Source organism: Ahaetulla prasina, chromosome 6, assembly GCF_028640845.1.
Source record: "Ahaetulla prasina isolate Xishuangbanna chromosome 6, ASM2864084v1, whole genome shotgun sequence".
In the NCBI taxonomy this organism is placed as follows: domain Eukaryota; kingdom Metazoa; phylum Chordata; class Lepidosauria; order Squamata; family Colubridae; genus Ahaetulla; species Ahaetulla prasina.
Window position 1 is genome coordinate 95,408,569 of NC_080544.1, and position 13,230 is coordinate 95,421,798.

Genomic DNA, 13,230 nt, shown 5'->3' on the forward strand with positions numbered 1-13,230 from the left:
GTCCTCAATGGAAGGCAGGTTGGTAGCAATTATTTTTTCTGCAGTTCTAATTATCCTCTGAAGTCTGTGTCTTTCTTGTTGGGTTGCAGAACCAAACCAGACAACTATAGAGGTGCAAATGACAGACTCAATAATTCCTCTGTAGAACTGGATCAGTAGCTCCTTGGGCAGTGCTATCATGTCTCCCCTAGTCCTTCTTTTCATCAAATTAGACATACCCAATTCCAGCAACCGTTCTTCATATGTTTTAGCCTCCAGTCCCCTAATCATCTTTGTTGCTCTTCTCTGCACTCTTTCTAGAGTCCCAACATCACAAGAGATACAATGGCAATAAAACCATTGCAATTCTGAATAACTGCCATTTCAAACCTCTTGGCATTATGTTGCAACCCGAGTTTGTGCTGACTCAGTGCATATTATCAGCGTGAAAGCTTAAATCAAAACAAAGGCATCATTTGCAAACAGATGTTTCCTAACACTTTCTTTCCTTTATTAACTTGCTGGAGAAGACTCATGTTTGGAATGGAATAGCAGTGCTGCAAAGAGGGCAGTTAATTCCCCCCCCAATTGTATTGTTTTCCTGACTTAAATTCTATTTGTTCCCTGTTGCGAAATTCCAGAGAATAATCACAAAAATGCTGTACAGAGATGTGCCTCCAATTTTCTCCATATCTTCTGAAAGATATGGAGGGGAAAAACAGAATCTTCATTCTTAAACTTCATGAGAGTTTTCAGGAGAAGATTTTTGGGGAAAGGGAGGGGATCCTTTCTTGTTTTTAAGCTTAGTACATAATTGCAACGTGGCAGAAATTGTGGTGATGTGGCTGACAGGCCTCCAACACTCTTCCCTTTTCTTCCCCCCTGACCTCAGTCCGTGATCCATCAGAAGAGTTTTTCATGACACTGGCTCGAAATGTGAGGATTTTGGATAACTGCAGATACTAGCAGAAAGAGCTGATAAAGAGTGGAGTTTCACAACACCTCCTGGGTGTACTTCACAAAGAGGTAAAGGCAAATGTTGCATGTCACACCCCAGAGAAGTTCGATGAAATATTTTTTCCCTTGAAAAATAATGGAAAGAAGGTTTTTTTTGCTTCAAACGAAGAAGCAACATTTGAAAAATGACAGGAGGAAACTTTGGCACCGCACAAGTTAAAATGCAGATACATTTAATACAATTTTGTCAATGACTTTAGCTAACAGTCCTTTGGGACGATGCAGGGAAATAACTGAGACCAAGAAAATGGGTCAAAGAGATAAAGTTCCATTGTTTTTCTAATATCACTGATATTATGGGTCAAAACTGGAGAGGAATACATTTTATGGCTGCGAAAGGAAAGCATTGTAAACAAAATTTCCAATCTGAAATTTTATTTATTTATTTCGTCAAGCATGTATTTTATGACAGATACAAGTGTAAACATAATTATAAATACATGTAAAGAATATGAATAAAAGAAAACATTAGGACGGGGACGGTAGGCACACTGGTGTGCTTATGCACGCCCCTTACAGACCTCTTAGGAATGGGGTGAGGTCTACAGTAGACAGTCTAAAGTTAAAGTTTTGGGGATTTGGGGAAGAAACCACCGAGTCAGGTAGTGCATTCCAGGTGTTGACAACTCTATTACTGAAGTCATATTTTCTGCAGTCTAGTTTGGATCGGTTTGTGTGCTCTTGTATTGTTTTGGTTGAAGCTGAAGTATTCATTGGCTGGTAGGACATTGTAGCAGATGATTTTATGTACTATGCTTAGGTCAGACAAAAGAAAGAACGAACGAATGAAAGAAAGAAAGAAAGAAAGAAAGAAAGAAAGAAAGAAAGAAAGAAAGAAAGAAAGAAAGAAAAAGAAAGAAAGAAAGAAAGAAGAAAGGAAAGCATTGTAAACAAAATTTCCAATCTGAAATGTTTATTTCCAGCAGTTATCAGTTTGCCTTGAACTCTTTTAAAGATTGCTTCTTGTGAAAAACAAGCAGATTGAAGCTGCGGTTAACTCTGAATTTCCTAGACAAACACATTTTAATTTTAGAATTGAAGACTTCGCATTTGAAGAGCTTCCTAGTTTACCAAAAAAAAAAAAAAAACCCAGCTTCATGGAGTCAGCTGTTGTTTCCAGCTATGCCACCTACTGGCAAAAGAAATGAAGAGCTTTGTAACAGCTAAATACAGTATTTCAAAATACAAGGAACTGCCAAAGAAGCTAACAGTAAACAGCCCAACCAAAGAACCTCTAAAACCATCCTCACCAACACTCACTGAGCAAGTCAATATAATATAAAGTGAGAACAAAACCCACTCCTTACTAGAACTGATGGTATTACCTAGTTTGGGTAATGAAACGTCTGCAAGGAAACAACCAAGCTCAGAACACCATGAACCCATCAACCAAGGAGCCCCAGCATTCTTATTCCCACGGCAGGATGCTGATAGACTTTACAAAAGATGAGACATCGGTAAGTATACACAGGCAGACTACAAACTATATGTCTAACATTTTTTGTCCCATTTCAAGTAGTCCTTCACTTACAGCTAGAACTTCACTTACAGCTAGACTACAACTTCCATCACTAAGTAATGTGGTCGTTTAGTGAATCACACTCAGTGTTACGATGTGGTTTTTCCCCCCCATGGTTGATAAGTGAATCGCATGGTTTTTAAGTGAATCTGGCTTCTGCTGCTTACTTTGCTTGTCAGGAAGGTCACAGATGGTGATCCCATAATCTCAGCTGTAATAATTGTAATTACATGCCAGTTGCCGAGACTTGAATTGTGATCGAAGTAGGTCGTTTTGTTTAGCACCACTGTAATTTCAAGCAGTCGCTAAATGCGTAGTCTTAAGTCAAGGACTACTTGTACTAGAAACCAAAGGGTTTTGGATTCGGATTAATGTCAGCGTTCCAGAAAACCCCCTCTCCAAGTAAAAACTCCGAAGCATGCATCTTTCAAAGTTCTTTTACTAGGATAGGTAAACTGGCACATCTGGGGAAAATCCGAATCTGAGAGATAGAATAGAATAGAATAGAATTTTTATTGGCCAAGTGTGATTGGACACACAAGGAATTTGTCTTGGTGCATATGCTCTCAGTGTACATAAAAGAAAAGATACGTTCATCAAGGTATCTGATCTGGGTTTTCCTTCAGTAAAACAAACTCCAAAACCATCCCCCTGACCCCTCTGCCGATCACATGCTCCAATGGCCAACCGTCCCATCTCGAGACACCACTCCTTCTCCAGATGCAGGACTGACCTGACCTTGACCGGCAGGAAGAATGTTATTTATTTTATTTTTTTTATAAAAAAGTTTTATTTTTACAATCTTATCAAATAATTCATCCAATGTACAGTTATATACAATTAGTAGGAAGAATGTTATTATGTCTAATGTGCCCCTCTACTAAATCCCCCCTCCTACTTTCCCACACATGAGAAAGTGGCAGCGTGGAAGCTTCCGGCCTAGTATGGCTTCCAAAGCTGACAACTGACTTAGGCCAGAGCAGAAATATCATGAGGAGGCTTAGCAAGCATGAACCTATAATATAGGCCTCATCCAGTGGTGGGTTTCTAATATTCTTACCACCAGTTCGCCACTTGTGCGCACACTTGCTTTGCATGCCCACCACCACGCATGCGCCCAGTCTTCCATGCATGCACTTTGCTCGCTTGTGCCCCTTCCGTGCTTGCGCCCAGCCTTGAAAACTAAACCATAGAGCCGGGACGGGTAGGTGGGCCCACCTGCGATTTCCACTACCGGTTCGCCTGAACCGGTAAAAAGCGTCTGAATACTACCTCTGGCCTCATCCCAAGCAAGGGATTTGGTATTCATGCATATAACTTCATGATTTTTATTTCAATTTGGAAATTAAGTTATGGACCACTCTCTGGTTTCATCAGACAATGCTTTGCTCCTCACATCTCCTCTTTTTTGGAGAAGGGAAGGAGTTAATGTAATTTATATTTTGCCACAGGACTAGTTGCTTAGAGAATATGTGGTTGGGCAATGGCTAGCCCTTATGTTGCTATACTTCCTGCTTTCCTTTGATTAAGCACATTTGACTAAGCACATTTCTTTTGACTAAGCACATTACATTGTTCAACCGAAGAACCAATCACTGGTTGCCTTAAAAAAAAAACACCAAGATATTTGCTTCTGCAACTGACTATAGATATGATCACCCTAAAGCACGGGTGTCAAACTCGCGGCGTCACATTGCCATCACGTGACTTTAGCGACTTTTCCCCCTTGGTGGAGCTGCAGTGGGGCGTGGCCTGCACATGATGCATCCAGCCTGTGGGCCGCCAGTTTGACACCCCTGCTCTAAAGTGCCTTATTACGTGGGACTGAGAAGAGTGCCCACTTAGTTTGCAACATATTTGTACAGCAACGCAAAAAACTTGCGTTTTGAAAAAACTTGCACAAAGACAACTCTTGGATCAATATGTAATCTCATAGAAGAAAGGCAAACATAACAGCTATAGCTTCTAGAAGGGCTGCCAAATCCTATAAGGAGCAAGCTGCTTGCATTAGTCTTGACATAAAAAAAACGATTTGCAGGCAACCAACACCAAAACACAGCCCCTTTCACTCAGTGCATTGACCCCTGGTGTGCTCAACATATTCCTTGCAAAGATCTTTTTTGCTGCTGTCCAGTTCCCTGCCATCACTGATAGTTTTTTAAAAATCAGATTAGTTTCTCAATCTTGGCAACTTTAAGATGTGTGAACATCAACTCCCAGAATCCCCCAGTCAGTCATACTCTAAGGGCATTGGAGAAACATGTACGGTGGCCTCACTCCTGTCCCATTAAAGTTGAACAGCTACTGGTCATCAGTCTTCAAGACCCATGATTCATCAATCATGAAACACCTGCACGATCACCTATAATGTTGTAGTCCATTCTGGATATCATCACCCCATCAGAGGTCACCATGGCTCTGTAGGACATGCTCTAGCACTCCTGGCCTAGACCACATTCCTGCCTCAGACCTATTGACTTGGCACCAACCCTCGCTAGTGACTTATTTCAAATGACTGCTAGTGGTTAGAAATCCATCTGCTCGTGAGTGGTGTTTCTGCCAAAAACTGAGAGTCCATCTACTTGTTAGTGGTTGACACTTACTGGAAAATGTGCTAACTTGCCCAGAAGAGAGCTTCTGGAATAGTGACAGAAGCATCAAGCCAATTTGGCAATTGTTTCTCCCATAAGCAAGTGCTGTTGCTATTAATTATTTTGCATGCACACTTAAGACCTACTCTGAATAAATGAGGAGTGACAGGCTGAGGCTGAAAGAACCAAGCCACAGCTGCAGCAAGTTGGCCAGGAGATTCCAGGCCAGGACCAGGACCAGCTGCTGTCCATTAGCAATGAGGAGGTAGAGTCCACATCTTCTCCTGATCCAAGAACACATAGAGCAGGGAGGAGATAGGCACAATGTTGGTCAGCTATACTACTCATGAGGAGACAACCTTGCCTCTCATGAAGGGCTGCACTGGCGTTGCCTACTTAATCCCAACCTTAGGACTTGAGTGTTGCCCAGTTCTATGCCTTGTGTTGTGTATCCTGACCTGTTTGAATTGTGGGCTGCTTTCCTGGACTTTGTTTTTGTGCCTGTTGGACTCAGTTACCTAGTGACGCTTTTTTTTTTAAATTTGCATTTATATCCCGCCCTTCTCCGAAGACTCAGGGTGGCTTACACTGTGTTAAGCAATAGTCTTCATCCTATTTGTATATTTACGTACAAAGTCAACATATTGCCCCCAACAATCTGGGTCCTCATTTTACCTACCTTATAAAGGATGGAAGGCTGAGTCAACCTTGGGCCTGGTAGGACTAGAACCTGCAGTAATTGCAGGCAGCTGCTGTTAATAACAGACTGCATTAGCAGTCTGAGCCACAGTGCCGTGCTGTACTTGGGATTTGTGCAATGGGGGTGTTTTCTGAGTACCAGTTGGGGGTTTTAAATAAACACCTGTAGAACTCAGGCTGTGTGTTGGGGTGGGACAGCACAGCCATTTAGTAGTATTCAACTCCTAGTGGCCCATTAGAAGCTTTAGCAAGTCCACAGATTATGACAGCTTCCTGTCCCAAAGTTGTTCCTATGAATCTGATCGGTAGAGACTCCACTGCATAGACTATTAATTACCACACACATTGCTGTCCTCTAGGACTCTTGTCTAGTCCCCTTTAGAAGTAACCTAAATGAGAGAATGAATAGTACGTTTCTAAAGTTACAGGCCATTTCGTTTCCCCAGAGATGCTGGGAATTAAAAGATATGCAAAATGTTCCAAGGTCACAACGATCCAGCCCCAAAAGAACCTTTTTTTAAAAAACTGGACCATTTCTACTAGGATGGATAAGAAACAGAACACTTTCAGTAATTTTTTTATTGCTAAGAATGGATAATTCTGCACACTTCTAGAGATGGAATGGATTTGGTTCCTTCTGCACTCAAAACATATCCTCTAACCATGAGCTATGTGGCGCAGTGGTTAGAGTGCAGTACTGCAGGCTGCTTCTGCTGACTGCCGGCTGCCTGAAATTTGGCAGCTCGAATCTCACCGGGCTCAAGTTTGACTCAGCCTTCCGAGGCGGGTAAAATGAGGACCCAATATGCTGACTCTGTAAACCGCTTAGAGATGGCTGTAAAGCACTGTGAAGCGGTATATAGGTCTAAGTGCTATTGCTATGCCTTCCCTACATTTTGTGTGCGTGTGTGTGTGTGTGTATGAAGCAGTGACATTTGCAGTGAAATATAACTTTGACATTCTGATGGATCCACTGGCATTCTGAGGTCTGATAAAAGTGTGCAATGATGTCATACATGTGGCACCTTTGCCCCATTCCACATGAAGACCCATAGGGAGAAGAAACTCTTCTTGTATGTAGAAAATCAGTATAGGAAATCAAGATTAAGACTGGCTGTTTTTTTCACTGATTTCTCAGTGTTCTTGAAGAAACTTTTATATAAAACTATATTCACAGATATCATTTTTGTCTTGCAGTGTGCAGGGGTATGGATTATTTAGCTACCTTTTTCTACTGCCTCCATTAAGACCAGATTTATTTCCTTGCAAATATATTTCGAATTGGATCTGGAGATTACACAAGACTTTTTCTCCATAAATTATGTGTCACGAAAGATGCACAGGGGAAGCATGCTATTCTGTACTGGAAGTTCTCTAGCGATGTCTTCAAATGAGTGGCATGAATTGCTTTTCTGGAGACCGACCTTTCTCTGTTTACAAGTTTTCGTTCAGCCACTTGAGATAGCTGTCTCTGGTTTGAAACCCTGCAGCAAAATTAAGTGGCCAAACGGTGAAGACCATGCAGCCATGAAAACAGTCTTCAAAGTGGTCAATGGTGACGTCCACGCCAGCTTTCTCTAGCCGCTTGGCGTACATGAGACCATCATCTCTCAGAATATCGGTCTCACAAGTCATAATATAGGTTTTGGGCTGCAGGCGTAAAAGCTCTTTTTCAGCCAGAAGCGGACCTGCACGGACATCGAATAGGCCAGGCATCTTCTGGACGATTTCAGGTTTTCCTGTGGTAGGAGTTATGGGTTTGTAATTCTTCCTGAATCTTGAAGGCAGAAGGAAAGTCCAGTCTAATTTATCTCTGAAGGAATTGGCCTCGCTCACGTCTAGAGAGGTATGATTGTTCATCAACATGGACTGGACAAAATCATAACTTCCATTGAAATACTCTACCCAGAATTCCACCATCACCGGACGTGTTAAGATTGGGCCGAGTTTGTTCTGTTGATATGAAGGAGTATTAAAATCAAAAGATTGAAGGGCGGGATAGATGAGGGCCTGAAGTTTAAATCTATTGGTTATGTTCTCCTCTTGACTTATCTGTAGAAAGAAGACAGAAAACAGGGAGCAACTCAGTCAAACAATCCCATGCCGATAGATCTTGAACACACTGACCCATCATTTATTTTAATATAATATAATATAACAACAGAGTTGGAAGGGACCTTGTAGGCCTTCTAGTCCAACCCCCTGCTTAGGCAGGAAACCCTACACCATCTCAGTCAGATGGTTAGCCAACATTTTCTTAAAAATTTCCAGTGTTGGAGCATTCACAACTTCTGCAGGCAAGTCGTTCCACTTATTAATTGTTCTGACTGTCAGGAAATTTCTCCTTAGTTCTAAGTTGCTTCTTTCCTTGATCAGTTTCCACCCATTGCTTCTTGTTCTACCCTCAGGTGCTTTGGAGAACAGCCCGACTCCCTCTTCTTTGTGGCAACCCCTGAGATATTGGAACATTCCTATCATGTCTCCCCTAGTCCTTCTTTTTATTAACCTAGACATACCCAGTTCCTGCAACCGTTCTTCATATGTTTTAGCCTCCAGTCCCCTAATCATCTTTGTTGCTCTTCTCTGCACTCTTTCTAGAGTCTCAACATCTTTTTTACATCGTGGCGACCAAAACTGAATGCAATATTCCAAGTGTGGCCTTACCAAGGCATTATAAAGTGGCACTAACACTTCACGTGATCTTGATTCTATCCCTCTGTTTATGCAGTCTAGAACTGTGTTGGCTTTTTTAGCAGCTGCTGCACACTGCTGGCTCATATCTAAATGGTTATCCACTAGGACTCCAAGATCCCTCTCACAGGTACTACTATTGAGCAAGGTACCACATATACGGTACCGGTGCATTTTGTGCATTTTTCATTAAGGTTTGTTGGAAAATCCAGAAACTCAACATGCCACATAATATATGAGTGAATGGATTCAACCCATGTGTACCATATAGAGACAGCAGGAAAAGTTTGTATCTTATTCTCTATCCAGTCTCTTCTTAAAGAGGTCTCTAGAGAAATTCCCTGTCAGGGAGAACAATTAATTGGTGGAATGTCTTCTTCAGGAGTTATGGGTGCTGCATCACTGCAGATTTTTAAGAAGAGATTGGACACAGCCGTTTGTCCCAAATAGTAGGGCACGGGTGTCAAACTAACCACATCATGTTGCTGTCACATGATGTTTCACGACATTTTTTTCCCATTCACGGAGCTGGGGTGGGTGTGGCCTGCGCGTGGCCCATCTGGCCCATGGGCCGCCACTTTGACACCCCTGATATAGGATCGCTTGCTTTTTTTTTTTTTTACATTTATATCCCGCCCTTCTCCGAAGACTCAGGGCGGCTTACAATGTATAGGGCAATAGTCTCATTCTATTTGTATATTTTTTACAAAGTCAACTTATTGCCCCCCCAACAATCTGGGTCCTCATTTTACCTACCTTATAAAGGGTGGAAGGCTGAGTCAACCTTGGGCCGGGCTCGAACCTGCAGTAATTGCAGGCTTTGTGTTCTAATAACAGGCTTCTCTGTAGCCTGAGCTATCCCGGCCCCTGCTTGAGCAGGAGGTTAAGCATTCTATTCCAAGAGTGATTAGACAGATCACAAATTGGCCAACCTTAAGATCAAAGACGGTATTACTTTACTTGAATGACATATAATTTAATAGATAATTACATAATAACATAATTACACGTGTTTATAATATTTCATAATTTTAAAAAAATCTAAAGTCATCATGTCAAAGAAAAAATGGAGAGGACTGCTGTTAAATAGTCCTGTATTATTTATCTCAATTAGTCTCACAAATAATCTGCTAGGACAGCCTATCCCTCCAATCCGTAAGAATAATTATTATGCCTGATTAGATACTCAGTGCCTGGGAACAGGCCCAACATTATGCAAGGAGGAGGAGCAGCGTATGAAGAAGTCCACTGGAATTCAAATGATTGCCACTTAGATTGGTTATATCAATTAGAGGCATGTGGAAGTGAAATAACTTTTGTCATACAGTAACGTTCCATTTTGAACGCTATAAATCAAAATCAAAATAATTTCTCCGCTTATTATTGAATCTGTAAAGAGCCTGCAGTATGTAATTAAAACACCACTTCCCTAAACTCAGTGCTATAGGCTTTTCCCCACACCCTCTTGTATTGCAAAAAAGAGCCTTAGTCTGGCACCATATATTTTCTTTTCCTGAATAAACCTCACTTTATTAGATGGGTTTTACACCAGGGGTGAAATCCAGCAGGTTCTGGAGAACCGGTAGCGGAAATTTTGAGTAGTTCAGAGAAGCGGCAAATATCACCTCTGGCTGGCCCCAGAGTGAGGTGGGAATGGAGATTTTGCAGTATCCTTCCCCTGCCACGCCTACCAAGCCACTCAACGCCCACCAACCCACACCTACAGAACAGGTAGTAAAAAAATTTGGATTTCACCACTGTTTTATACAATACACTAACTAAAAATAAAGAGATCACATTACAGATTAGTGGGAAGCATAGACCAAGGAGTTAAGGTATCTGATTGGATTGGGATGTGTGTGTAATTATTAACTGGAAGCTTTTTGTAATCTAAATGTGTTGCACAGCTTATATCAGGTTGGCAAACGGTCAGACTGGGCCGGAAAAGAGGAGAAATTGTAGTCCGATACTTCTGAAAGGTTAATATTTTGGATAGGGTGCATGAATAATAGAGAAGGGAGGAACTCAGAGAATAGAATAGAAAAACAGATTTGGAAGGGACCTTGGAGGTCTTCTAGTCCAACTCCCTGCTTAGGCAGGAAACCCTACATCACTTCAGACAAATGATTATCCAATCTCTTCTTAAAAACTTCCATTGCTGGAGCATTCACAACTTCTGGAGGCAAGTTGTTCCACTGATTAATTGTTCTAACTATCAGGAAATTTATCCTTAGTTCTAGGTTGCTTCTTTCCTTGATTAGTTTCCACCCATTTCTTCTTGTCCTGCCCTCAGGATCTTGACTCCCTCTTCTTTGTGGCAGCGTCTGAGATATTGGAACACTGCTATCATGTCACCCCTAGTCCTTCTTTTCATTAAACTAGACATATCCAGTTGCTGCAGCCTTTCTTCATATGTTTTAGCCTCCAGTCCCCTAATCATCTTTGTTGCTCTTCTCTGCACTCTTTCCAGAGTCTCAATATCTTTTTTACATCATGGTAACCAAAACTGAATGCAATATTCCAAGTGTGGCCTTACCAAGGCATTATAAAGTGGTATTAACGCTTCATGTGATCTTGATTCTATCCCTCTGTTTATGCAGCCTAGAACTGTGTTGGCTTTTTTTGGGCAGCTGCAGCACATTGCTGGCTCATATTTAAGTGGTTGTCCACTAGGACTCCAAGATCCCTCTCACAGTTACTACTATTGAGCGTTTAGAGAAAGTTTATTTGTTTGTTCTAGACAGAAAGTTCAGAGTAGTAAAGGGGGCATGCATAAACAGGTAGTTTTCAATTTACGACTGTAATGGAGCCTGGAATTTCTGTCATAAGTCATGACAATCAAAAGTCAAGGCACCCATGCAACCATACTTGATTTTATGACTTTTCTTGGTGTGGTTGTAAAGCAAGTTCATTACTCCTTTGGTTTTGTTTTGTTTTGTTGCTGGAAACTGGTCTAAAAGTCCAGCAAAAAACATCATAAATTGCTATTAATTGTGACCGCAGAATGCTGTAACTGGCTGTAAAGGTGTGCCAATTGCCAAGTGCCTCAAATGTGGTCATGTGACCATGGTATGTGTGTATGTGCAGCTCTCAGAACTCCAAGCTGGGCTGTGCATAGCTCTTGAGACGATCTGTCATAACTTTGAACAGTCAATAAGCAACTAGTCGCTAAGCGAGGACTACCTGTAATTACGTCAGCATTGGCCATATTGAAGATTGTTTTTATGAAGCAAACATGGCTTGGGTCAGCTGTGGTTTGTTCAATGATTACACAAATCATTTTGAAGGAGTGCATGAACTGAAGCAATGAGAGAACCCTTGCACTTTACTGCTTCCTTGGAAAAAGGGTCTCATAGAGCAAATTTTACGACCTCTATACGAAAATATTAAAAGAACTGTCAATAAAGACACTGAGAAGCTAGATGTCTGTGAAGGGGAGACGAAAGTGCTTTTAAGACTCTTAACTAAAACAGGAGGGAAGAATGACACAATGGTTTTATTGGGTTAAACATGCATTCTTTCAAAGGCTGATCTCTCCTGTAGCTGTGGCATTCATAACTTTTGCTGGTCTCAGGACAGCATAGGAGTCCTCTATATACAAGCTAAAGCTACATACACACACACTCTCTTTTGGCAAGATTTCAGAAATGGCTTATTTTTTCTAAAGTTCAGAAACAGGAACTGGACCAAGATCATCTAGGTAGATTTATGCCCAAGGTGGGACTAGAATTCATGGTCTCCCAGTTTCTAGATTGGTACCTTCATGACTACTTTATCTATCTATCTATCTATCTATCTATCTATCTATCTGTCTGTCTATCTATCTATCTATCCATCCATCCATCCATCAATCCTAATCCTAATCCTAATCTTAACCCTAATCTATCAATCTGTCCGTCCATCTGTCCATCCATTCAAATCTAATCTAATCTAATCTAATCTAATCTAATCTAATCTAATCTAATCTAATCTAATCTATCCATCTGTCCATCCATCCATCCAAATCTAATCTAATCTAATCTAATCTATCCGTCTGTCCATCCATCCTAATCTAATCTAATCTATCCATCTGTCCATCCATCCATCCATCCATCCAAATCTAATCTAATCTAATCTAATCTAATCTAATCTAATCTATCCGTTTGTCCGTCCATCTGTCCATCCATCCATCCATCCATCCATCCATCCATCCATCCATCCTCCCTCTCTCCTGGCTTTTCAGAAATTGTCCCCTTCTCCATTTCTCAATCCATTTCATGGGAGCAGTCAAGAATTGACCATTAAAACCATCCCATACAAAGTGAATGTGTCCTTGCTTAGTCCCAATCCTGGGACAGCTGAGGATGGATCTGTGTCTAGGTCGCCCAGAACATTTCTTACCTCTTGGCACACGGCAGCAGCCAGGTTGCCTCCTGCGCTATCACCGGAAATTGCAATTCTGGCGGGATCAACAGAATATTGAGCTAGGACATCTGGCAGCAGCACATGTTTGGTGGCCCGGAGGACATCATCAAACTGCGCCGGGAAGTGGAAATCTGGTACTAACCTGTAACTGCAAAAAAGAAAAAGAAAAAGGGTCTTGTGTTAAGAGAAGCCAGGGTTTATAAGTCATGATAGATTGCCAAAATGACAATCAAAATGACAAATTACAGAATGTAGTTACGAGCGACAGAGGAATACAGTTAGAAAGAAGAGAATAAAATGCTAAAATACAAAGATTTATTAGATATTCAT

The 13,230-nt window shown here is 41.3% G+C and overlaps 1 protein-coding gene across 1 annotated transcript in view; it reads right to left on the reverse strand.

Annotated features, from left to right (window-relative positions):
• Nucleotides 1-1,354: 1,354 nt before the first annotated feature.
• Nucleotides 1,355-13,230, reverse strand: part of NCEH1 (neutral cholesterol ester hydrolase 1) — a 36,228-nt gene continuing 24,352 nt past the window's right edge. Inside the window, exons 4-5 of the mRNA XM_058187257.1 lie at nt 12,877-13,048; nt 1,355-7,857 (exon numbers count right to left, since the gene is read on the reverse strand). Of these exons, the coding sequence (XP_058043240.1) occupies nt 7,240-7,857; nt 12,877-13,048 (790 nt within the window). The 3' untranslated portion in view covers nt 1,355-7,239. The remainder of the gene's footprint in view (nt 7,858-12,876; nt 13,049-13,230) is intronic.